General features: G+C 44.2%; 3 protein-coding genes across 10 annotated transcripts; all 3 read right to left on the bottom strand.

The window, feature by feature from the left end:
* Positions 1-4: 4 nt before the first annotated feature.
* Positions 5-11,339, bottom strand: fbxw11b (F-box and WD repeat domain containing 11b). 5 transcript variants are annotated; one of them, XM_027030677.3, is made up of 13 exons: positions 11,225-11,339; positions 8,516-8,578; positions 7,236-7,455; positions 5,966-6,152; positions 5,685-5,775; positions 5,299-5,436; positions 3,866-3,984; positions 3,320-3,569; positions 2,632-2,750; positions 2,248-2,358; positions 1,440-1,518; positions 1,142-1,306; positions 5-867 (listed from the first exon to the last, which is right to left on the bottom strand). In XM_027030677.3, exons 1-12 carry the CDS (start codon positions 11,285-11,287, stop codon positions 1,145-1,147), a joined length of 1,602 nt encoding a protein of 533 aa, XP_026886478.1. In that variant the 5' UTR covers positions 11,288-11,339; the 3' UTR covers positions 5-867; positions 1,142-1,144. The 5 variants fall into 5 exon arrangements, 3 of the variants coding, with proteins under 3 accessions (XP_026886478.1, XP_026886479.1, XP_035391269.1); XM_027030678.3 differs by having other exon boundaries at positions 5-651; XM_035535376.2 differs by having other exon boundaries at positions 5-642.
* Positions 11,340-12,372: 1,033 nt separating this feature from the next.
* etf1b (eukaryotic translation termination factor 1b) lies at positions 12,373-17,765 on the bottom strand. Of its 3 annotated transcripts, XM_027030681.3 has the most exons (11): positions 17,640-17,765; positions 17,045-17,152; positions 16,123-16,298; positions 15,631-15,770; positions 15,187-15,325; positions 14,906-15,096; positions 14,683-14,812; positions 14,415-14,588; positions 14,105-14,169; positions 13,514-13,661; positions 12,373-13,400 (listed from the first exon to the last, which is right to left on the bottom strand). In XM_027030681.3, exons 2-11 carry the CDS (start codon positions 17,128-17,130, stop codon positions 13,318-13,320), a joined length of 1,332 nt encoding a protein of 443 aa, XP_026886482.1. In that variant the 5' UTR covers positions 17,131-17,152; positions 17,640-17,765; the 3' UTR covers positions 12,373-13,317. The 3 variants fall into 3 exon arrangements, with proteins under 3 accessions (XP_026886482.1, XP_026886483.1, XP_081558246.1); XM_027030682.3 differs by lacking the exon at positions 17,045-17,152 and having other exon boundaries at positions 17,640-17,751; XM_081702120.1 differs by lacking the exon at positions 17,640-17,765 and having other exon boundaries at positions 16,123-16,258.
* Positions 17,766-18,597: 832 nt separating this feature from the next.
* On the bottom strand, positions 18,598-24,742 carry trpc7a (transient receptor potential cation channel, subfamily C, member 7a). 2 transcript variants are annotated; one of them, XM_081702353.1, is made up of 12 exons: positions 24,002-24,742; positions 22,628-22,810; positions 22,323-22,487; positions 21,960-22,176; positions 21,397-21,630; positions 21,007-21,271; positions 20,650-20,845; positions 20,339-20,560; positions 20,171-20,248; positions 19,785-19,860; positions 19,410-19,582; positions 18,598-18,681 (listed from the first exon to the last, which is right to left on the bottom strand). In XM_081702353.1, the coding sequence occupies exons 1-11, from the start codon at positions 24,740-24,742 to the stop codon at positions 19,443-19,445; spliced, it is 2,517 nt and encodes an 838-aa protein (XP_081558479.1). In that variant the 3' UTR covers positions 18,598-18,681; positions 19,410-19,442. The 2 variants fall into 2 exon arrangements, with proteins under 2 accessions (XP_081558479.1, XP_026886495.2); XM_027030694.3 differs by lacking the exon at positions 18,598-18,681 and having other exon boundaries at positions 19,022-19,582.
* Between the last annotated feature and the right edge of the window lie 983 nt (positions 24,743-25,725).

Genomic DNA, 25,725 nt, shown 5'->3' with positions numbered 1-25,725 from the left:
CTACTTCACAGTCAATTTACTTTATTCTCCTTAATAATTTTTCTTTAAAAAAATCTTTAATATACAACACAGTTTCAGACAAGACAGTTTTGTTTACAACTAGATTCAGATCAGTTATGGGTCATTTGGAACCTAGACAAGCAAACAGCAAAAGGGACCAAGATGGAGAAATATTGGGAGAGAAGAAGAGACAGAGAAAGCTAGAGCTAGTAGGAACATGGAGGGACAGAGTGACATGTTGGGGAAGAATTTGAAAAGGGAGAGAACTACAGTTATTAGTACAATACCACAAAGAAAAGACTTCCCAAATTAAAAAAAAGAAAAGAATTTCCAAAAAAAAAAAATAAAATAAAATAAAAAAAAAAAATATTAAGACAGACAAACAGGGAGTGACCGGCTCTGCTGTCCCATCGTTCATTCATGCACATACAGTCTTCAGGGAAGAGAATAACTTCCACTGTATTCTTTTTTCCTTCTGATCACAGAAAAACAAATATATAGTCCGTGGGCCCAGGGGCGTGGTTAAGGAAATCATCACTCTGGGTATGGGGGTGGAGCTCCATGCTCTTTTTCGATGGCATCCCTCTGTCCATCTCCTCAGCAAAGAGAAAACGAGAGGAGCAGGGCCGTACGTGTGTGTGTCTGTGCGTGCTCAAGATGTAAGGGGGGGGGGGGGGGAGAAAATCAGAGGAGAGAGAGAGAGAGAGAGAGAGAGAGAGAGAGGAGGGTCAGGGGATTAGAGGGGTGGCGTTCCTTGACCTCTGATCCTGGCACACTACCACAGAGACTCAGTCATCAGGACTGTCCCCACAGACACACACACACACACACACACACTCATGCTCTCCACACGCCTCCAAGGCCACCCTGTGTATGACACACACACACACACACACACACACACACACACACACACACACACACACACACACACACACACACACACACACACACACACACACACACACACACACACACACACACACACACACACACGTTTGTAAATTACTATCAATTCTCATCATATAGTGTGTAAGGTATTTCAGTAATACTGCATCAAAGGATGCAGGAATGCACTTGTGCTCATCATACATTATTCCTGTCATGTGATCATCTGTATGTGTGTGTAATTATGCATTACCTGCTATCTGGATATGTAGGTATACGTGCGGGATGGCGATCGCCCTTCCATTTGTCCATTAGTTGACACATTCAGGAAATCCCAGATGAGGATGGTGTCGTCATGGGAACTGCTGATGATCTGGAACTCATCAAACTGAAGCCGAAACACACGTCCCGAGTGCTCCTACACACACACACACACACAAACTAACCTGTGTCAGTGTGAGGGCAGTGTCATCACATGTAATAATGCAGTACAACAGGAAGACTAAGGCTGTTACGGGTTTGTGTGCGTGTTCATTCTCCTGACCACTCACCACCAGTGTTCGCAGACACAGAGTGCTGGCCGGGGCTCTTGGGTCCAGCGCTGCCTGCAGGTCCCACACTTTAATTTTACTGCCCAAACACACACATACAACAGCAGTCATTATGTGTGCAATCAAGCACTACTGAACCATTAAAATGCCATTAGCCCACATTCAATTCCTAAACCTACATCACATCCTCATTAAAACGGCAGGCAGTAGCAATTTCTAACCTTTACATAATACAGCTAATCTCATGTAACCTAATGGACAATGAGTGACTAGCAATCATAGACCTTGTTTGTCTTATTTATACTCAGGTTCTTGTGTATTACTACTAGATTACCAGTAAAAGAAAATCTTAAATTATCTGCTACCAAAAAAGATATGCAAAAATAAGCAAATATGTTCTTCCCCAGTAGGGTTTGGCCGGCCTCCCTCCCTCCGACACTTCACTCACCTCACTAGCTAATTAAGTGTGGAGCAGCTCCAGTAGTGGAACTGAAGTGCACGGGCAGAGTAAAAACCACAACTAGACACAATTACCCTTCCCCACATGTAAACCTCAGAGGACAGAGAGCACTTTAAAACCTACGTCTCATTAAGGAGCTTCTGTTAAAAATCTAGAGTACGGGTGCTTTACATCCCCCCCCCCCCCCCCCAACCAATGTTACACATGACAAAACCCAACACCTACTCAACTAAACTGAGATTCATTTATGGCAGATGGTTTACAAATCTTCGAGGGTATTTTTTTGTGCTTCACAAGGCAGACGGAGTTGAGCAGCACAGGGTGCAGCTGAGAGGCTGGGGTTCGTACCCGTCATACGCCCCACTCACGATCCTTTTATTATCAAATCGAATGCAGCGGACAAGTTCCTCATGGCCTTCCAAAACCCGCAAACAGGCGCCACACTCAATATCCCATAGCCTGTAGACACCCACACCCACACCCACACACACACGGGGGAGGGGGAGGGGGGTAAAGAGAGACAGATATTAAATTTAGTGCAGGGCCAGAGACTATAAATCACGTTAGTGATCAAGCAGAGCGGGGCTTTTGTAAGCCAGAGTGATTTCATTACACTCAAAATGACACGGTCACAAAAACATGTAATGAGATGAATAGTCAGATCTCATAGAACAAGACATTTATTTATAATAGCCAGTTTTCCATCTCGCACTCACTTACACACGCACGTACCTGATGGTGTTGTCTGAGGAGCCACTAACCACGAGCCGGTCTCTGTACTGCAGGCAGGCAATTCCGCGTTTGTGGCCATTTAGGGTGCGCACAAACTCACAGGTGCTTGTACTCCACACCTGCAGACACACAAGCATGCGTTCAGTGCGCCCGGCAACCACAGGCTGGCTACACGAAGGCGCCCGAATTGTCAACTCCAATTCCTCAGTTACAGAAAACCCGTTTATGATACTCAGGGTGGATGGCAGGGTGGGATAACATGAACGCATGCATGCATGCATGCGCACACACACCTACAGGCATGCACGCACCCATCCTGACTGCTTTGTTTCATTAGTTTGGGGAATGTTTTCAGAGGGTGGGAGCACAGAGTGGCGGACTATTTTCACCCCCTCCCCAAGCAGGATAACTTGGCACGTGTCCCGGAGTGATGGGTGGGCTCGCGCAGGGCTGTTCCTGGAATCCCAGCTGCCCATAACTCCAGCGTCTGGGAGGCAGAAGGGGCAGGAGACGGGGAGGGAGCAGTCCAGCCGGGGTAAGCTGGCCAGCCGCAGACTGTCAGAGCTGCCGTCTGGGGAGCATCTTGGCCAGGGCAAAAGCACACCACTGCCCTACAGCGCCCCCTGCTGTATACGTCAGGCAGCCGGCGGAATCGGATTGGGCGACACAGGCACGAGGGCTGGCTGACCTTAATGGTGCGATCCCCCGAGGCAGACACGATGTACTTGTCGTCGAAGTCGACAACGTTGACGGCGGCGCGGTGGCCCACGAGCACGCGGCGCAGGCTGATGTCGGTGGGAGAGGCCATGTCCCACACGGCGATGGAGCGGTCCTTCGAGCAAGTCACCATCAGGCCGTTACAGAAGCGCAGGTGCAGCACGGCCTCGTTGTGGTGGATGAGCGTGTTCAGCACCTCCCCCGAGCTCACGTCCCACACCCTAGAGTGGGCGGGGGGGGGGGGCTTATTACAGCAGAGCCAAGGCAAGGCAATCCAACGAGACCAAAGGCTGGCAGGTCGGGCAAAGAGTAAAAAAGGAAGGAATGCGAAGGATAGAGATACAGACAAAAGCCAGAAATGAGGAAAGATGAGTAGGGTTAAAAAGGTGCAGAGGGAGGGAAGGAAGGAGGGAGGGAGGGAGGGCAAAGGGGATGGGGCAGAGGGCAAAGGGTAGTGCTAGGTGGAGGATATTTCAAGTGGTGGGAAGAAAGGCAGATGGAGAAAGGCTGAGTTAACCTGACAGTGGAGTCAGATGAGCCGGTAACAATAACTCTCTCGTCATACTGCAGACACAGCACAGAGCCCGTGTGCCCCGTCAGAATCTTCAAACACTCCAGCGACTGCTTATCCCAGATCTACACACAAACATAAAAATCTCTTTATTCAGGTATCTAATTAATTCAAAACACCATACCTACAGCACCATTTTCATCTTACATAATGGCAAAATAATAGACGATTATTGCTCAGTGACAAAAAGAGAAAGTAAGAAACCCCACAGCGAATAGCATGAAACATTTGTGTAAGGAAATATCCTTGGGATCAAGCTCCTGCCGAGGGGGTTCCATTGCCTATGATCTCCGATGTGAATATCGGAGCCAGATGTGGAAGATTAGGGCAGGAACTAAACTCTGCAGGAGAAGAGAGCTATAGAAGTAGACCAGGGTTGGATTTCCATAAAATATACGCTTGCATTCTTGACGTTAAAGCAAAGATGCCAAAACTGATCGGATATTGGCAATGCCAGATGAGCTTAAAAATATCCTTATTGGTATTTGATGAGTCCTAGTGTTTGACAGCTGTTTAGGTGCAGATATGCACTAATGAACACAGGCCAACATGCTTCTGACTGTGTGTACACTGCTGTTATGCCTCAGATAGCCCTGAGTGTACTGAAGCCTTTCTTTACTTGCAACTTGCTTTTGTTTACAGTAAAGTGGTCAAATCCGTACTTATGTTTCATTTACATGAAATCAAAGAGTTGAAACAGGGGCCTTTTGAACGTGAAACTAATCACCTTCAACACAACTGGAAGCTCAGCTCACACTGCTTAACTAAAAATGGAGTAGCAACTAGCTACGCCATCGCATAAGACACACACAAACCCATGGCTCCATGGCTAGTACATGATGATAATGTTATGATAAAGAGGTCTGAACCCTGATTGACTGACAGCATCTACATCCAACTCCTGTCAAGGCAATGCAGCCAAGCCGGACGCTTAGGGCATGACCCCTAAACCAACATTACACAGTCACAACCAGCTATAGTGATTGAGATGGCCTTCACTACATCGTGGTCTCAGCCGCTAGAGGGCTGTGTTGGCATGGCTGACTAGAACAGTGTGTTCAGGTTTTTGTTTAGCCCCGTTCCACCACTAATACGTTTGGACACACAGTGTCACGTAACCTCCAGTGTGTTTTTATGTCATCATACTGAGCTATACAGGAAGTAAAGACTTTAATTACAGTGACAAATTCCTCATTTAGCTGCCTCAGTGATTCAGTCCATGTAAACTGAACTCAGCCCACACCAGAGATTCCCACAATACACTTATTTCGATCAGATCATCAACATATCTGCTCTACTCTGCTGCCATTACATATGAGCCAGTTAACCCATCTGAACTGCTAAAAGGGTGCCGTGTGTGTGCCCTCTCTCGCTCTCACCTTGATGGAGTTATCTCGGAGGCCGCTGATGATCTTGTCGTCATCGTACTGGAGGCAGTAGACTCCTTTACTGTTCTCAGACCTGCACTGGATCCTCTGGAGGTTGTGCCTTCCACACCGCCAGTTGGCCTCAATGGTCTGGGAACAGTGGCAAAAACACGCAACATTTCTTTAAAAGTATGCAGTACAAAGTTAAGTCTGTAGTTATCCTACTGTCTACGTACTACATGTTGAAAAGTGCATTGCAACAATGACAAATTCTGAATTGTGACTGAATTGTGATTTTTTTACTTTGTTCAAAGGCATCCTTTATAGCATCAGGGTTTCATCCCATAAACCCTCACCAAGCATGTGAAACGTGAGTAACTGATGACCGCCATGCTCACCTCGATGTCCTGAATGATTTTGGGGTAAAGAGAGCGGTAGTAGGAGTTTGGAGGGACTTCTGTGGTGCGGTTCTTGAACAAGTATTTTTCCCTGTGGAAAGAAGGCACAACAGCAATAAAAGACAGGGGTCTGTGTTGAGATTGTGGGCCTGAAACGGAGAATCTGAAAGCTATACGAGACAGGCCAGTATGCATGAAGGGAAAGATGTTTCACAGATCTGATGTGCACATATCAAAGCAAGCTCATAATCGGAACCGTTCAGAGGCGTTGAGCTGCTCACCACTGGTGTCTTTCAGAGAGGCCCTTCCAGAGCGGGTCTGTGCGCACCATGCGCTCGATCAGCTTCTTCCACAGCATGCCCTCGGAGATGACGCGCTGCCACTCCTTGCACACCAGCTCGGCTGAGCAGAGCGAGCGTGCGTCCAGAAACGACAGGATGTTCTCTGCTATGTGGTCCAGGCCCTGGGCTGTTGTGCGCACATGTCGGAGGGACAAAAAGGGACAGAGGCATCACAGTGACCGCCACACAAGGAGCGACTGTCCGAAAATCAGGCTTGTCCTCGCTGAAGGCACGGAGGCTATCAGGGGTAGAGCAAAAAACACTTCCAAAACATGAAGTGTGTCTCTACCGATCATACAATGTCGTGTATGAATGTCATTTTACAATATTCACTGCTTTAGGCCTTTTACTTGGAGCAGATCATATATGGACTTTTCTCTTTAGCACGTAAAGCAGACTGATAAAGAATGCACGAACCAATGAATTATGTCTCTTAAAGAGCAGTGCTCTGTCTTAACACAAATGATTTTAACCCTTTAAAATATATTTATACACATATTATAAGACATTGTAATAAAAACAATTTTTTTGTTAGAAACTAAGCAGCTGCCTGATGCATATATAAAGAGAAGAGAATTGAGCAAAAATATAATTCACACTACACACACCATGTCTCTCTCTCGGGCAAAAACACACCTCACTGGCCACCATTGTATGCAGGGTATGCTGCTGTTGCAATTTTCACCACATTCATCATGCTTACTCATGTCTAATTCAATGAGAACTGAAGTCAACAATAGAGGAAAACGAGACCAGTGGCGTAGATTTAATTGTATATATAAAAAGAATCTGTGGGTCGGTTTTGTGGAAATGGTTTGGTTTCTGGAGGGATGAGGCTTAATAGAGTAGTGTGTTGTGCTAAGCATGTGATGATAACATTGCAAATAAAGGCAGCAGCATACAAAAATGATTTCACCACCTCAAACTACATCACTGCAGTTTGCCAAGTCAGTGAAACACCATGAAGAACAGGCAAATACAGCATACTCTTTGGTCTTACAAATAAATACTGATACTTAAACTATACTTTCTTAAGGTTTTCATCATATCATATATCGCCATTTCTCTTAAACACAGAAATTTGTTTTCTTAATCATATTGCCCAGCCCCATGCCAAACCTTCTCTTCAGAACATGCTAATCCTTATATGCATTTTTGTGTGTGAGAGAGAGAGAGAGAGAGAGAGAGAGAGAGAGCGAGAGCTATATACCTGGCAGCGCTGTGATAAAGTCCCTTTGGAGCATAGGCTTGAGGTAGGAGTTGATGTGGCCGTGCTGGTAGTGGCACATGCGTGAAATCAGATGCTCCACAAACTCCACCTGGTCAGCCTCTGACCACTGGTCAAACAGTTGGATACAAACATCCTTCTCCTTCTCATAGTTCCCTTCCGACGGCCTCTTCCGCGACCCCGTCAGAGGACCATTGGTGATCTAACAGCAAACACGGAGACAGTTACTTAAACAATGAAAATAAAAACCCAAAATGCAGCACTATTATAACCCTTGAACAGAGAACAGATATCATTCTCTAGTTGAGAATTAATCTAAGAGTCAGTATATTTACAAAGGATTCAGGAAAGCAAATGTTTCACAATGGCATAAAAAGGGAGTGTTGTGTCATCACATTACATTAGTGACTGAAATAAAAGAAGTCCAGTTGGTTTTCAAAGTCTAGTGGCTAACATCGACTCCATTTACCACATCCAGGTCACTGCCTGTAGCAGTAATGTTTTTAGTCCACAGCGAGTCATACTGCATCCTAAAAACATCCACTAGTCTGTGAGACCTTAATTAAGACATGGATGCAGTTTTTGTTTATGTATTCACGAAGGTTATTTGGGTTGCAACTGACTTTCCAGTGTGTTATAATTAGCAACTTTCATTCTAAACAAACAATTTGGACCACAAAACATGTCTTGGTGGATTGAGCAAGTCGAAAATGTAAATTTGAATTATTTTTTTTTTGGCCAAAATATTCCTTTGAATGCCTGAGCTGTTAACTGAAACATTTGCCTTCTGGTGCTCTGAAAGGGATACTACAGGCAACAGAAGCAGTCACGCTGCCATCATCTCCAGCTAGTACCTTAAACATGGTTAAAATACCTAAAGAGTCTAAAGTATAGTTGTTTTTCCACCAAATAAGATTAATACACTGGGACATGCAACTAATTATTTAAATCCATTGTGTCGCCAAATTTAATGAAGCATCTGAAGTATCGTTTTAGCACTGGTACTGGGAAAAATCCAAAAGGAGAACTACCCCAAGCTACTGGTTTAAAGAAAAATCCACAATCTTCTTATGTAGTTGTGCAATATGCCATTAACAAAGCTGATTTAAGAATAAAGCAAATAAAGAAGAAATTAAACCATCTAAATGCACACAGGGTCTACAGATAACCCATAATATATTTACTTTACTAAGTATATTTATCTACTTAACTAAGTACGTATCTGCAGTAGATTTGCTAAACAGATAGGGCACACTTCTCACCTTAAATACTGTGGTGGTCTTTGGGGAGAGATCTCCAGTATGGGACTCCATGACTGAAGTGTTCTGAAGGAGAAGCAAAGCACATTTCTTTCGTAATAAACACTGGGATAAACTAAGACAATGCAGCAAAGCCCATGGCTCGTACGAACCGAGGCACACTGAACAAATGGCACCAGGACCTCACAGCCCCCAGGCAGACATCTATTATACTACTGTGTAGCCCGCTGGTCATGTTACATTTCTTATTGCTACTGTAAATATAAGGAGGCTGAGCATGTTGTTCTTGTGCAGCTGTTTGTGCGCAGTAAACAGCACAACAGCTACTTGAGGCCAGAGCAGGAGGAGCAAAAGGGCGCGTGCTCACCATCAGCCACTCTCCACATGCCACGGTTCGTTGCGCGGAACAGTGGCGGCTGAGAGGTTGCGCCTGTGTCCCGACACACAGGGAGCCAGAAACGACACATGACTTTAGTTTGCGGCTTTCAGTGGCTCCCACTGGACGGCCTGCTGAAAACCAACAGTGGCAGCAGCTGGAAAAGCACACAGCTGACTAAAACACCTCTTTGAGTGTTTGTTTTCTTAAACCCCGTTTGCAGCAACCACCATGTTCTGTAGCACTTGCTTTTTCCTCCTTATGGCCTTGCACCACTAATTCTTTTGGATATATGCATGTCAAGTAGTGGCAGGTAACACCTAATGTGTTTTTATGTCATCCCAGGATATGTAGGAAATAAAGATTTTGGTTACAGTGACAAATTCCTCCTTTAGGGGACTCAGTGATTCATTCAGTGTAAACAGAGGTCAGCCCACACCTAAGTTTTCCCCAGTACAGTTCTTCAGTACCACATTTCTACTCTACTATGTTGCTGACACACATCAACCTGGTAACACGTTCTCTACAGTTTTATCACACAGTAAACACATGTTATGATATGGGAGAGATCTCAACTGCTTGGGGTGGTCCTTGAACAATGGATTAGTAATTTATGAGAATCATGACACCCTTGTCTGTCTGTCTGTCTGTCTCTCTCTCTCCAAGACAATAAAAAAAAACAAAACAAAACAATAAAAGGTACTAAATATCAGGCTACCAGCATCAGCTGACAAAAAGCTTATAGTACCTTAGCAGGTGCAGAACACTTGCGTATGCCTGAGCCTAACTGGGGAAATACGTGACACTGTAGCCTTCACATACTGTAATTCAAAAGAGGCCATCAACCACACAAACAAATCCTCAGTCTTTACTAATGTTAAGCTTGATTGAACAAACTCAATAGCGGGTACTCCTACGTTTTACTGTATCCATGGCAACAGGAAGCAAAACCCTTGACAGAGCGGATAACATATAGATATCGACCATAAGTGATGCTGCGTTTAACGGATCCATACTGATTAGGAGATATTTTTTTTCGCCAAACATTTCAAATGTTTTTATATCCAACCTCTGCGTAACTTAGCTATACCATTCAGCAATTGATATCACGTTTCCTCTTAAACACCAATTTCAGTATTAATGTATCATTAAATAGCTAAATGTTAGAGAGCTAAAACCACCACAGTTACATTTAAATATGCTCTTGCTTAAAACCACCGTTATCAACAGGCAAAACTACAAATTTGCATTTTTTCAAATACTCAAAGAATAAAATGTTAGCTTTGTGAACATCATCAGATAAATGACCATTTATGTAGCTAGATGCATGACCTATTGGCTGCCTTACTATAGCGGCGATTTGACGAAACCACTTAGGCCAGCTAATCAGCTAGCTAGTTGGGTAGCATCCTTGCCCATTTCCTACGGTGCATCAGCTAGCTAGCTAGCTAGCTAGCTACCCTAGCTAAAGAAATTATAGTTATTTACAATGGACAACCTTCAATGAGCCAATGCATTTATTTACTGACAGGTCAACAATAAATTTACCATACTTGCAGAGCTATCTACATATTTATTTTCAGGTCATCCAGACAACGTCATTTAGCAATTCAGCTAGCCAGGTTAGCCAGCATGCATTGCACAGTGACCGGTTAGCTGCTAGGTAGCAAGCTAACTAGATAGCGTTAGCTACTTTACTTCCTTCTACGCATCTTAAACGCCAATTTTCAAAGCTGCTGTAGCCACATCGATCACGAAGAAGACACAATTCCAACAGACTATTCCAAATCAACTCTAAAGTAAGAGCCAGTGCATAATGACAACGTCAATCAGGACATCATTACTGTACATGAGCCACATCTTTCGGCGTATAAAAAAAATCAAGGCGAGACCGTCAATTGTGGCGCAGCGACGCCGCAGTGAAACACCGTCAGCCAGCCGGCTAACTCGGCGTGAACAGCCGGGCTCTCCCTCACGACAACGACGCCGCAGTACCCTCTCCTCCTCGAACCGTTTCGCACACAGATCAACAAATATACAAACTGGATCAACAGCCTCATATGCTGTGAATGGTCGTGGCTACCTATTCCAGAAGACATGGCTCCAGTGAAAACTCGAAAGCTACCAAGATCTCTGCATCTATCTAGCGATTAAAACACAAGGCCCTCCCTGGCTGGCTATTTGTCTCCTCTCCTTCTGTCGATGTTTCCACGCTTAGCCAGTTAGCTAGTTCTACTTGGTTTGGATACCGCGGAGAATTGGACGGACTCGGTCCACAACTACTTGAGTAATGTGGACGGATTTATAACTGGTTTTAAACAGTAACGAAGACTTACCATGAGCTCTAACGTTTTGTCCTCCATGTCCGGCTCCATATTGTTGTTTCCCGAAACTCGCATCAAAAATGGAAACCCAGCCCTGCGTCGGCGGCCCGCAGCTGAGACGACGTCATAGGATAAGGGGTGAAAGGGGCGGGAGAATATTTTAACCGAAGTTACTGATTGGCTGTGAACGTACAAAGACATCGCTGCTCACTTTGCGAGCTGCTGTACGATTGGCTCTTGTCTTCTGCTGCCAACGTAGAGACTAAGGTTAGCACCAATGATCGACGCTTCCACTAAGTGACGAAACTGTTAAATGCCATTAAACGCTTGCCAAGCAGTCAGCTTCCACGCCAGTCATTCCATCATACTATAAACTGCAATCTAAAACTGAAAAGCTTCACACACATACTTGGTAATTACTGGGATGTTATGTAAAATTCGTACAAGTAACTAGGGTCATAAATTTTATCAACTTCACCAACGATTTTCAGCAAAACACACCACTCTGTTGTAATCAATTTAAAGCAACCCCATGTAGCCACAAATGCTAATGTAATGCTCAATTTTCTTCATACATAAAAAACAGACAACACACAGAAACACACTTGCAAACAATGAGAATGTTTAATATCCATGACCTCATGTAACAAATGATTTATACAAAATATTGATGGACTGAGGAAGGAGATGGGAAAATACAGAAAATATTTGTTAAAATAGGGAGCATCTTTGTTGTGATATGTTGTCTCCTTTTATACTACATCGCTGAGTTGGCCTGCTTCGTAGTAAATCTGATATCCAAGTAAGACCATGCCATGGTCACTGATGAGGTCCTACACGCACTGCTTGCCTCTCTTTGTGTCACATCCCTCCTCTGTCACTGTACATATGGGCAAACTGGAGGGCTTGGTGTCAGAGGAATTAAAATGGAAAGATACAGGCACAGGGATGAACCTGGAGACGAAGTCCACATCCATACGGTCATAGTACAAGAGAACTTGGCGCACCCCCACCGTGGTCAGTACTCCACCAGGCTTCCTGTGTAAAACTTCAGTCCGTAAACCAGCTTCTGTTTACAAGCTCCAAACTCCATGTCCAGATCAGTAAAATATCAGAAGGCAGCAGGTCCAGAATCTGGTGAATTGTGCCATCATGTCACACACACACACACACACACACACACACACACACACACACACACACACACACACACACACACACACACACACACACACACACACACACACACACACACACACCACAGTTCAGGCACTCAAATAGGTATATATAAGGATGGGGGTATTCCAGGGGCTAAAGCAAGAAAGAGGTGCACATTACTGAAGCCCGATTAGGCCAAAATAAAACATCCGTCTTTACATAGACAGTCAGCAGAAATGAGAGATCCAGCGATGTGATGGTACTTCTGTTCAAAGGCATCTTAGAGCCCCGTCAGGTCCACTAAGACAGGCGGCAGAAGATTGAGCTGGCTCAGAGTGCATCTTCACCACCATACAGATTTACAGCATCCTCCCCGCCACACTGTCTTACAGCAGAAACAAGGGGTGGTTTAAACTTGACAGTAAGAAACACAGGCTCTGGGTATTGCGCTTCAGGTGGCTGTGTAAGCAGCAGCAATTTAATCTTTCCTGCTTACCACATACACCGAGGATATAAAAAAAAAAAGAAAAAGAAAAATCAATAAATGCCATAAACCTCTCGCAAAATACAGCGGTGGTGGGGCCAGGGTTGTCAAGAAGGCAGGACTGGAGAGGGGGCAGGTCCTGGTGGCATGCGTACTGGGAGCAGAGGCGGGGCCAAACACGGGTGTCATGTCTGTACTGTCGCTGTGAGGTGTTAATGGTGTGGCGGTGGGGAGCAAACTTGGCGGGGAAGTCTGCTGCAGCTTCAGCTGGTCAGGAGATGAAGTCACTGTGTTGTAAGGTCAGGGATACATACATGTAGATACTACTACTCTTCCGCTCCCATCACAAGCTCCTTTTTCGCCGATTCGCCCCCTTTGGCCCTCACCCCCTTGTCATCCACTGAGTGGTAGAGGGAAGATCCTTTACTTGGAAAATTCACCTTCATTAATCAGTCCAGACTACCTAGTAGTCATCCAAGTCAAAGAACTCATCGTCATCACCCTGATACTCCATGCCCTGGAAATCCACCCTGTATCGCAAAATGCCTAGAACAAACAAAGAAATAAAAAAAAGAATGATCCATGGACACTCTGCAGCCATTCAAGGGTTTCTAGAATGAAAAGAAACTAATTAAAACCATGTTGCTGTTAGCCCTTACCACCAATACCGCCGAAGCCTTTCACAAACTGAGAACCCTCCTGGCTCTTGTCCGTCACAATCTCCAGGGTGGCTCCAAATTTCTTGTAGTTGTTGGCAAACCACTCGAGCAGTGGCATACTCTCTATGAGTTCGTGCTCCTGTCCTGTCTGAGGCATGCCAAGATACAACCAACTACTCAACAGATGTGCATGCATGAGTAATTAATAATAAGTAGGTTATTTATTTATTAGGGAGGGTTAAGTAATAGGAAATCTATTAAGTAATAGTAATCTATTTTTCTCTACTGAAGTATTCAAGGTAAATTCTTAAATACTATCCATGACCCTTTGATTTTATTTAAAAAGGTACCCACAAGGACTGAACACTCTGGCATATGTTTTTGCCATAACTATAAAACTACTTTATACTCATTCTGTTGAAATTTAGTAGATAAAGGAAGCAAGTAATCTCCTAATGAACAATGAACCAAAAGAAACAGTTTCTAGCAGATGCTTAAGATACGAGATTCTCCTCTTTTTTAAATTACACAACTTCACCTTATTAGTGTGCAACATCCTCATAATGCAAGTCGAACGGAAAGGAGACGCACCTCTTTGTCTGTGAAGTGGGACTTGTCTTTCTCCTGCTCTGGTGTCAGATATAGTGTCTTCTCATCTAATTTAGAGGACAAAAAAAAAAAAAAAGACATCAACGAACCTCCTAGATCCTCACATTTAAGACAGGAAGAGCAAGAGCATGACATCAGAGAAGGGAGGTTAGAGAGTGGGGGGGGATCAGAGAAAGAGAAAAAAGGGGGAGTCAGAGAGAGGGGAAGATAGAGAAAGAGAAAAGATAGAGGTGTCAGAGAGACACTGAGAGAGAGGCAGAAACAGAGTGGGCACGCTCGCTGGTGCTCGTACCATTTTCTGGCGCACTGCTCTCTGCTCCGTGGCAGCGGAGGACATAGCGCATAGTGTCTAGGTTCTCGTAAACGATCAGGATCTCTACGGCTCCCATCTCCAGTGCTTTGAGCGTGTCCTCCACCCCGAAACAGTACTTTCCTGTGTCCTGACTGATCTCATCAAAGTAGCGCCCTCAAGAGAGACAAAGACACACACATTCTTTGAGAACAGAAGCATTAATCTTTCATGGTGTCAAAACATTTGCATCCATTCTCAGGTTTGTTACCTATTAGTTTCTTCTCCTGAATGAATTTGACGTTTGACAGCACCTCTGCAGACAGCTCAATGGCCTGATTAAATCCATTCTCTCCTCCATAGGAAATGTCAACCAATTTTAGGACCTTTGCTTGTAGTCTCTGCAACAGGTGTGTGAGGAGAGCAAACCATCAGAAAGAGTCAAAAGGTTCACAAAATGACCGACAGAACACGACAGACGCAAAGGAACATACCGGGTCGAACATGTCTGACTGGCTAAGCTCGGTTTTGAAGTCGGCTGATCCAGCGAGGACCAGCCCGGCAACGTTGACCTTGTCATTGGACACAAACAGCTGCACGGCTGTTTCTGCCACCTTCCTCACGTAGTTGTGCCTCTTCTCCATCCGCAAACGGGCAAACCGCAAGGCAGACTGTCCTCCTCGCCCTGGGAGGGAGACATGGAGTACATGAGGACACACAGGCGACAGGGGGCACAACGGGCAACCTTTGAGTGGTGCAAATGGCAGGGTCTTACCGTGCTTCTTGGGCAGGTCCACGGTGAACTTGTGTAGCACCTCCCTCGTGTTGCCTTGCAGTGTCCCAAAGAGGGCACCGCTGCCGTCTATCACGATGAAACCAAACTTGCTGTCATCCGAAAGCAGTGCAGTAAGGGCCTGAAGATGGACAACAGTTACACAAATTCTGATTTGGACCTACGATGCTGATTCTGGTTCTGGTTTCATAAAATATTCTGCTCAGCACTAATTTCTAAGGCTGAGATAGCGTATATTCAACTACATTATGTTTAAAGTGCTTCAATAGTTCCCGGACAACTGAGCATGAATTTAATATAAGGAATGTGGACAAATAACTACAATACTTTCACTAGATTACTCGTATATTCATTGGTGCTTGAAATGTAAATAAACGTCAGTATAACTTCCTGTTCCAAAGGAAATATATACAGTTAATCTCTCACCTCTGTATGGAACTTGTTGTCACATAAATACAGGGACGTGTTGATTGGCTTAAAGGGTTCAAAGTCGATGTTTACTTTCTTCTCTTTACCTTCCTCTGTCACTATGGTTCCACAGTACACCACCAGACCATTAGGAGGCACTGCAAAAAGATAACAACAAATGAATCAAGAAAGGACACTACTGGACACAGCTGGCCAAATGTGTGGAGAAGTAACAGTAAGTAGTAACAACCACTGCACATATACACAAAACTTGCAGACAAATACCAGTCACATAGCTCTATGATATACATTTGTGCTACATAAAGACAATGAGAAAAATATTAAACCAAAGCAAACAAAAAGGACACACAAATCATGGTCATAATACCCTATAAGGAAAGATGCACCATAAGAGGCTGTCATTTTAAAAATGGCAGTAAGGGACAAATAATCCCACACTGTCTCTACTAATCAATGGCAGCCTGAGAACATTGATGAATGAACACACACCCTTATTGTAGAGTTTGAGTCTCTGCTGAACTGAGGTGATGGCTCCCAGAACTGACAGTCTGTTCACTCTGCTCTTTATGTTCGACGCTGTGCCGAACTCATCAGCCAGCATCTTAGCCACACGCGAGATTTGGTCCTTAGGGGGAATAATTAGCGATATCATACTGGTGCCATTCCTGGAAGTTACACAAACAAACAACAACCGTCCAGGTCACGTACTGGTAACATTCACAATACATAGCAAACTAGTAATTATATTTCTGACCAAACGCGTAGAAAACCGAACAGTAGCAAAACAGCCGAACAATAACAAAAGCACTGAAAGACCACACAAACTTTGCATCCTTCATAACTGCACAATAAAGGTATACTTGAGAGGACCGAGCAGCGTCTAGATGAAGACGCTACCCATTAACGTTTATGATGTGTTTATAATGTCCATCACACGACACTGAAATGTTTTCAAGAAGCCCACTGAGCCAGCAGCTGTCAAAAACGTCAACACTACAGATTAACGCTACTGAAACACATTTCAAACATATTACTGAGCAACTGTTAATCGTCATAAATGGGTTATAGGCGACACGCTATTACACTGCTTTACTACCCTAGCAGATTTAGAGACCGTTTTATAGTCATTCGCCCCTGCAGAATACGTTTCGCCAAGTTGGACCATCATTTAGAAGCACGGTGCTGAAAAATCTCTGCTTCTTGCCAAAGTATGTCATCGTAAAAATAAACCCGTCTCTCTGTCATATTATCTAGCAATCCATGTTCAGCAGCTGTTAGCATGTTAGCTGTTAACCTAGTCATCAGCATGTGGCTGGCACAGGGAAGGGGTTACAGAGGAAATCTGTACGAAACTGTCAATGGAAAACGGAGATCCAAATGTCATGACTAAGAGAGCTATAATTATACCCACCCCCTGGCTGCTTCAAGGCTTTTAATTAACTTCTTAATCTTCCAAATCTCCACGTTCCTGTCGGCTGCGCTGGGGTCGTCGGCCATCTTTCCTGTATCGTATCAGGACCTGGTGGGAAGCAGTTTGAACTCAGAAGCCAGACAGCAGTCAGCTCGCATCACACCTCACACCAGCGAGGTCCATAGCTTAAGTCAGCTGCTTCGAGATGGTGAACGCAAGCAGATTTTAAGATTCATGCCCAACGTTAGGGTGCCACCTCGGCATGACTATTTTTTCGGAGTGAACCAAGAAAATCACGAAAATGCTAGAAATCAGCATAAGACGCTTACCCAAGAGCCAGGACTAAAGTTTCCTCGCTCGATTGCTATCCACCTCATCTCACCACGAACCGCGGCCTCTCCTCTTTCTAACAGCCAGGGAGCCCAGTTAGCTTAGCTAGCTACCTATGCTACACAGGCTAGCGACCGTTAAGCTGCGATATCCTCCGCGGTCTAGCGCTAGCCCGTTAGCTATAGCTAAACTTTCTCCCGCTTAATCTACGGGTGAGAAAACCCAAAACTTTGTTTTACCAGCATAGCAAAAGGGGGTCACTTACGGGTTGCTCCGATTTCCTCGCCGTGGTCAGAGGTTCGTTGCTCCTCGGTGACGTTGTTACCACTAGCAGCCGGTTCGTTCTTGCTGCGCGTGGTTCGGTGGAGGCTCTCACATGCGGGGTGGGGATGAAATTTCCTCCAACGTCACTTCCTAGCAACGGCCGTGGATACGAGCTAAATTCAGCTCTTCGATTGGGCAATGTATTTGTCAATCGATAAACGCGAAAATACCCCGCCCTTTCGAGTAGTTCAAACAGTTTCCTCAGCGAGTTCACTCATTTTACTATTGCGCAGCACAAAATTTGGGGGAAGGACGAAAAGGGAAATGTGCCATCTGGAAGTGCCCAGTGTATGTGGTATTATATTGTTGAGAGCAAAGAAACAAGATTTAGAACATAAACAAGGTTGAAACTTCAATAAGTGTAAGTCTAATTGTTCAATACCCGAAAATATTTTATATACTATGTAAGCATAAAACAACAACCCTCGAATGTTGTTCTTCTACGTTTGCAGCCTTTATGAAATAATTCGACCAAAGAACTGAAGATAATTATAAACAAAGTCAATGCCATTTTTACGCGCATAGGGTACAATTATAACGTGATTAAAACATCACATTCAAGCCAAATACCTCATGGGCTTGTTTAAAGATTTCACAGTCCCATGCTATCACACAGGCCTTTGCTTGTAAGAGGTGTAGGGATGTATCAATGTAACACATACACACACACACACACACACACACACACACACACGGGCGCGTATTCATTGTAGGCCATTTATACACAAAGCTCTACATTTTGCTAAACATGTTATACATTACATATTATAATGATATATGTTATATGGATACAATATAACATTAATGTATACTATTGTATAATGCAAAATATTAATGTCATAAATATTTATTATTTCGGAACAAGAAAGTAGCCTACATATTTATATAACATTTTAGTCGTTTAAGTAATCACATTTTCTTATTTCCATAGTGCTGAACACCAAGCAACTACTTTGTCTACCAATCCCAGATGTTCCACAGCGCTAAAAAACAAACAACAAAAAAAACTCACGTGACGTTAGACGTGACAGCCAGCAGATGGCGCTATAAGCACATACGAATTTCTAACGGTCAGTGCTAAATTAGCGCAGTTTTAATTTAATATCACCTAATTAAAAATAGTGATTATACTGTACAGGCCTTCCTAGCATTCACAGTTTACATAGACACAAAAAGCTGTGAAGTATGTCTACAATAGATGTGTAGACATACAAGACCACTGCTAACGAATTAAATGGCTGAAGTGCACAGAGATATTTTCATATGGATTTTATTTCTGTATTGTAAGTGCTGTATTACCATGTACACCACTTATACAAGTGGTTTTGTTCTTTTTTATTAACATGACACAATTACATAATACACTAATATTATAATTATTTTTACATTTATCCAACTTGTGTATCACATTTTTTGTTTGTTTGTTTGTTTTTTTTTTTTTTTTTTGCATCAGACTGCCAAAACAGAAATGATCACCTAATACTTCAATTCCTACAGTAATGTCCACACACTTAATGTGGCAAACCACAGGTCTTTTACTAAAGATGTGCAATAGTGTTCAACTCTCAGATTAAGTGCCATGTCAAAAAAAAGATGTAGAACACATGTATAACAAAGAACAGATACAGTTTCAGATGGGATTTATAATGAAATTTCAAAAACAGTAGCTACAACATACATCATATAGTCTGTAGAATACAGAATAGCATACCCAGTGTTAGCAATGCAGAGTGGATAATATTCTTCAGGGTTTCTTGGCCAATTTACTGAGCCTATCACCAAGCTGCTGGATGAGGTCAGCAAGTTCCCCTGTGGCCTGAGATTTCTCCTCCAGAAGCTCATAGCGCAGACTAGAGATGTCCTGCTTTATCTCCTTCAGCTCACCTGAAGAGCCACACACACACACACACACACACACACACACACACACACACACACACACACACACACACACACACACACACACAAGCACACAGACATGCATATGCACAAGTGGTCTTATAAATGATGGACACATACACTGTGCTTTGATAGCACCCTGATAACTATGCCTCAGTTGTAACAGTGTGCACTCCATCAGGCTCACCCTCATTGATCTGGTCATTCTCACTGTCAGTCTGGGCTTTCAGTACATAACGCTTGATGAGGCGCTTCATAAGCTTCTGTATTGGGGCCAGTGAGTTATGAACAAGATGTCAAGGGCAACAACTGTTTAATGCATAGCAATACATGTCATATTAAATGCAAGTTTCCCAGACATGGATTAACCATAGTTTTAGGCTAAACCTAGTCTTAAAATAACCTTAGTCTTAGATTAAACCAACCTTAGATCAAGTCTTGGACTAAAACTAGATTTAAACTAAACCATAGTGCCAGTGGTGAATCACCACTAGAAAGTTTAGCTGTAGGCTTAATCAGGGTCTAGGATACCATCTATAAGTGAGTGGCAAAACAGATAAATAACCTCAGTACCTGATATCTGGTTGGGTGTTTGATGGGATTTCTGACCGTGTATTGGTCCTGGCCACGGTATGGTCCATACCTGCGGAACTGACATGGAAAAGAAATGCATGTTTGATTTCCTTAAAATGCAACACAAAGAACTGACAAAGCGTGGACCAAATTGCCACAGGCTCTGACCTTTGCCTGAGAAGTGGGCATGTCCATATCTTGCTGGCTGCCTTGACGACGGCGCTTGGCCTTGCAAAGCCTGACGAGGCACGTTCTAGCTCGTAAACCTGTGTAGTAGAAGGATTTTGGGCTCGGCACCAAGTTGAAGGGTGGAGGGAGAGTCCTGCCCTCGTCAAAGTAGGACAGCCACAGCTTAGCCCGGGCAAATTTCCACTCCACGTCCGCGTCCTCCTGGTAGCGCAAACAAGTATGTGAAGGACTTGTTTCTCAGTAGCTCAGTTATGAATTATCAGAGCAAGCATTTAGATGTCAGGTTTTACCTCAATTTCCTGGTAAGAGTGGTTAATCATGGCAATCAACATGTTTAATAGCACAATCACCATGGTGACATTGTAGACCCCGTACAGCACGTAGCCAATGTTTTCAATGAACTTGTGATCATATTTCAAGACTACAGAGATCACTTCACTCAAACCAAAGATAGACCAGAACAGTGTCTTGAAGCTTTCCTCTACCCTGTTGAATATAAGTACGTACACACACACACACACACACACACACACACACACACACACACACACACACACACACACCGTGTATGAATGTGATGCAAAAGTTAAGTATGGTTTCAAATGTTTCAAAGCCTGGTCACTCTGAACAGATTTCCCTAAACTTACGTGGTAAAAGCAGGATTATACTTGGCTCCCAGGTAGTAGGAGTACAAATTGAACATGCCAATCATGAAAGCAAGGAAAACCATGATGAAGATGACCATGAACTTAAAAATGTCCTTCACAGTGCGGCCCAGAGAGATCTGTAATGGACCAAAACTCTCATTGGCTGGCAGGATATAGGCAATGCGTGAGAAACTCAGGACCACAGCAATGGAGTAGAGACCCTCTGAGATGATCTGGGGGTCAGAGGGAAGCCATCGGTTCCTCGCTGAAAGAGACACACACAGCTGTAGTTTCGCCACCAGGTGGTGCACTCTGACCATGCAGCTTACTGCATCACGTGAATCAGTGTTCCGCCAGCGCGCGCGGGACTTTTGATGTCCCCTCGCTCACCGTAGGTGAAGTAGGCAACGTCTGCAGGCAGCGAGGCATTGGTCAGGTCTGAGCTGGTCACATGCAGGTCCACATACAGCTGCGCACGTGAGGCCAGCAGGAACGCCATGAAACGCGCCGTGAACGATGCCACGAAGACAGACAGCATTCCAAAGTCCAGAACATTCCACAGGTGCATGATGTACTCGCGCGGGCCGTCCTCCCAGAGCTCCTTACATTCCGACCAGATCATTCCTGTGCACAGGATCAGAGTGGCTAGAAATGATCAGATTCTAGGCATGATAAAAGATGTGGTAATTTTATTACATTATCTTATATTATAATTGTCTTCAGGAGTTAGATATTTGACACATCATTAAAAACTACATATTTTTGTGTGTTTTTGAATGCTAGTCTCATCGGATCAAAGTATATTTTGGATCAGATTATATATATTGGATCAAATTTCATATACTGGATATTATATTTGGATCAAATTATATATATATTGGATCAGATTATATTTTTCCATCATTACATAATATCTACAAATATTCTCTGCCACAGAATGCAGTAATACTAACCAAGCACCCATTTCATAATGAGCATCTCTGTCCAGGAGAACTGGGTGGTCTTCACTCGGAAGACCTGCCGGGGGTGGTCAGTGATGGTCTCGTTGGGTAGGTTTTTGACCCCTACAAAGCGATCCGAGGCGTTGAGAACCAGCAGGCCCAGGAACGTGGTGAAGGAGACGGCGTGGGCGACGAACTTCATGAACGGGCTGCGGAGCACTCGGCCCAGCTTGCGAGAATCATAACCGACGTTTCAGAACTCAGAGGCAAGTGCGCAAACAGATCGCTAGACCGCCACAGACGACGGCAAAATGTGTCTCCTCCGCGGTGAGAAGGGAGCACCTAAACGACCGCTAGGGGTGTGTGGGACCGTACCTTGCTGTAGGGCACGATCCAGTACGCAATGGCCAAGATAGGGAGACCCACCATCACGCCCAGCACCGTGAGACATTTCACTCCGATAGGCTGCTGCCGTAAGCCAGACAGGTTCTCGTACCACAGGGTGAGAAGCTGCTGCTGGCAGTTCGGATGAGCTACAAACTGCAGAACGATGGGGAGGAATAACAGGCTACACAGACACGGTATGTAAGCAGGACAATCGATTCATGTCACTGAATCATCTGGGGTTATTGTGTGTGTGTGTGGGGGGGGAGGCAGATATGAACATGACCATACTCTACCTTTTTGACCTCGTATTTAATAGCCAGTTTGACCCGGCTGAGGCAGGGCCGGTTGTGGTCACTGGGTGAGTTCTGGCCCACATCACCGTTCAGGATGGCCTCCACCTCCTCTGTGTTCCGGCACAGGTCCAGCACTCCTACCACGAAGTCCTTACACTGCATAGACAGCTTTCTGTAGTCGTTCTGCAGTACAACCAGACGTAGGTTATTCTTATGAAACTCATCAATCTCTTACCATTATCACTGTCTGTGCATGTCCTATGAGAGGAAAAAAAAGACTTTTTGTGTGAAAAAAAAGGTTTTTAGTTGTGTTACAGAAGCCTGCATATAAAAAAAAACAGGTTACTGTTGATCAAAGAGCCTCTTGGTACAAGGCTCTGATTCTACCAGTGTTTGATTCTACCAGTGTCTGATTATATAAAGGGCTGAATTTACCTCATCTTTTGTACTGTAACGGAAATTTAAAAAAATTAATTAAAAAACAGCAGGAGAATATCTGCCCTCCCCATCCATAAAAATAAATAAATAAATAAAAATGTACAACTTTACTCTGAGATCACAGTAAACTCAGAAATACAAATGTGATACAAATGTCTTCAAAGAGTGAACCTGCAATGTAGAGATTAGGGAATAACACCAGGGTGATTATGTGGCACCCTCGATAGAGCTGCTTCAATTAACAGCTCGATAAATCAACCCCGGAAGCTGATAAACCAGCCGTGAGAATCACTGATTAGATGAGTTCCCCGAGCGCCTCTTGGAAAAGAGAACGTCTGCTCTACACCAGCTCGTCCATCCATCTGTGTGCCAAAGAGCTGCAGAGATGCAGAGAGGCTCTGGACACAAAGCCACTGCAGCCAGGAAAACCAAAACCAACATTAATGTAAAACATTTTCATTAATGTTGAAATAAAAAAAAAAAAAGTAAAAATAAAAATTAAATAATATATCAAATATATCAAACATAATAATATATCAAATATATCAAACACAAATAAACCAAAACAATAATCACAAAACGGCCCCCACAAAACCTTATTTAAAATTGTTTAAAAGGAGTGGTGCATAATTTAAAAATAAATTACAATAAAACAAAAAACTCAATGTTATTATGGCTATAAGATAAGGTTCAACTGGATTAAGGATAAGGGTGAACTGAAGTCCTGCTTATTGCTTATGCTTTCGACTGAAGCTATTCTAAATGAATCTAAAGGATGTTGGTGTGTGAAAACAGATTAAAAATGCAGGATGTTCTTTAGAACACCATCAGGCCTCTGCAGGAAGACACCATTATCCCTGAATTATTAAATAAAGTGATTAAAATGTGCCACTGCTTAAAAGACAGAGACTTGACAAATCACCAGGTATTCCTCACCTTAAACTCAGTTTCGATGTTGGCAAGCAGGGCCAGCTCATTGCTGAGCTCCAAGGCCGTGAGCACAGGGTCTTCACTGCTCAGCGAGAGGTAGGCAGCGCTGGCGAGCCCCTTGTAGGCATTCATACGGGATCGCGAGTGGCTGAAGGAGTCCTGCTTTTGCTTCTCCATGCACTCCGCGCACTTACAGAAGTGGTCGTGTGGCTTCTCGATGCGCGCGCCCTTGACGAGCAGCGTGTGCACGATCTCATACTCCTGGCAGTGGGCGGCCAGGATCACGGGCGTCACGTCCTGCGAGAAGCGTGTGCCGTCCTCGTCGTACGCGTAGAAGTCGTCGTCCCGCTGCTCCTGCTCCAGGGTGCTCCGGGCAAAGCGCAGGCCGCCCTCGAAGGCAGGGTGGGCCAGGATGGCCTCCACGATGCGCACGTAGCCCTTGCTGATGGCCAGGAGCAGGGCGTCGCCCACTCGCGCCAGCCCCTCCCTCTTCAGCAGCAGTTCCGTCACCTCCAGGTGCTCATTGCCCACGGCCAGCTGCAAAGCATTCTGGCCCATGTAGTCCATGCAGTTCACGTTGAGCGTCTTGGACTCCTCCAGCATCTTGCGCACCACCGGGATGTTTCCGTACTCAGCAGCGTCCAGGAACCGCTCCTCCTCAGCTGTGAGGCTGGTTCCCCGCTCGCTGAACATGTAGGCTGGGCCACGGCGACCCTTCTCCCTCAGCGTGGTGTGTCGGCGTTGCATGCTTTCAAACCTGCGAGTGCACACGTGCGCGCGCGCGCGCGCACACACACACACACACACACACACACACACACACACACACACACACACATTACACACACACACACACAGGCCATGCAGAGGCAGCCTAATGCAGTCTAGCCTAAGAGGAAGTTAACTGGACTTGCCTGGTTTATACTGCACTCATTTATATAGAACAACATCACAACATTACCAGCTGTGAGAGACAAAGAGACCCATGTGTCCTTAATGTGTAATTCTCAATTCTCAGATCTGTTCTCGTGGAAGATTTGAGGACAATGAGCTTAGCAGAGATGGACAGTGCAGCCTCCACTGGAAATATGAAAACAAAAGAGTTCTCCTGTTTAGATCAGAATGTGAGGAGACAAGGTTGTGTTTTATACAACTGCTTGTCTGTTCCCCTGTGACCTGGTCTTCAGGGCTCCACCGATTTACCCACTCAACAAACAGGCCTTTACAGTGTCACTTCCTCTCAAATTTATAACTGACTACAAAGAAACAGATTCAGGTAAAATATCTAAACAAATTATAGACAACACATCTTTACAAAAAATCCCATGTGACAAAATTTGAAACGTTAGAGATTAGAGGTTGTGTCACAAGAAAGGATCCTCTCTTTAAATTGCTGTAATTAAGTCTCATTTGGCAATCTTTCAAAGCTCAATTAAAAACTTTCTATTCAATAGTATTCTACATTCTCTCATATATTTTCCCCCTCTCCTGTAAAGTAACCTTGGGCACAAGAAAGGTGCTATATAAATGTAACAAATAAATAAGTAAAATAATTAATTAAAGGTCATTAATGTTTTAAAATGGAGGACAACAGGAACGGCCAGGGGGAAGCCCAGTCAGAATCGCTCAGGACGTGCTGATTTTGAACACCATCAATGGAAAAAGTGTTAAAAAACATTTAAACTACAGCTTTCTATATATTTATCATTCTACATAGTAACCTGTTTAAA

Source organism: Electrophorus electricus, chromosome 19 (genome assembly GCF_041902795.1).
Source record: "Electrophorus electricus isolate QZ-2024a chromosome 19, ASM4190279v1, whole genome shotgun sequence".
NCBI classification, from domain to species: Eukaryota; Metazoa; Chordata; class Actinopteri; order Gymnotiformes; family Gymnotidae; genus Electrophorus; species Electrophorus electricus.
This window is presented reverse-complemented; position numbering and strand designations above follow the sequence as displayed.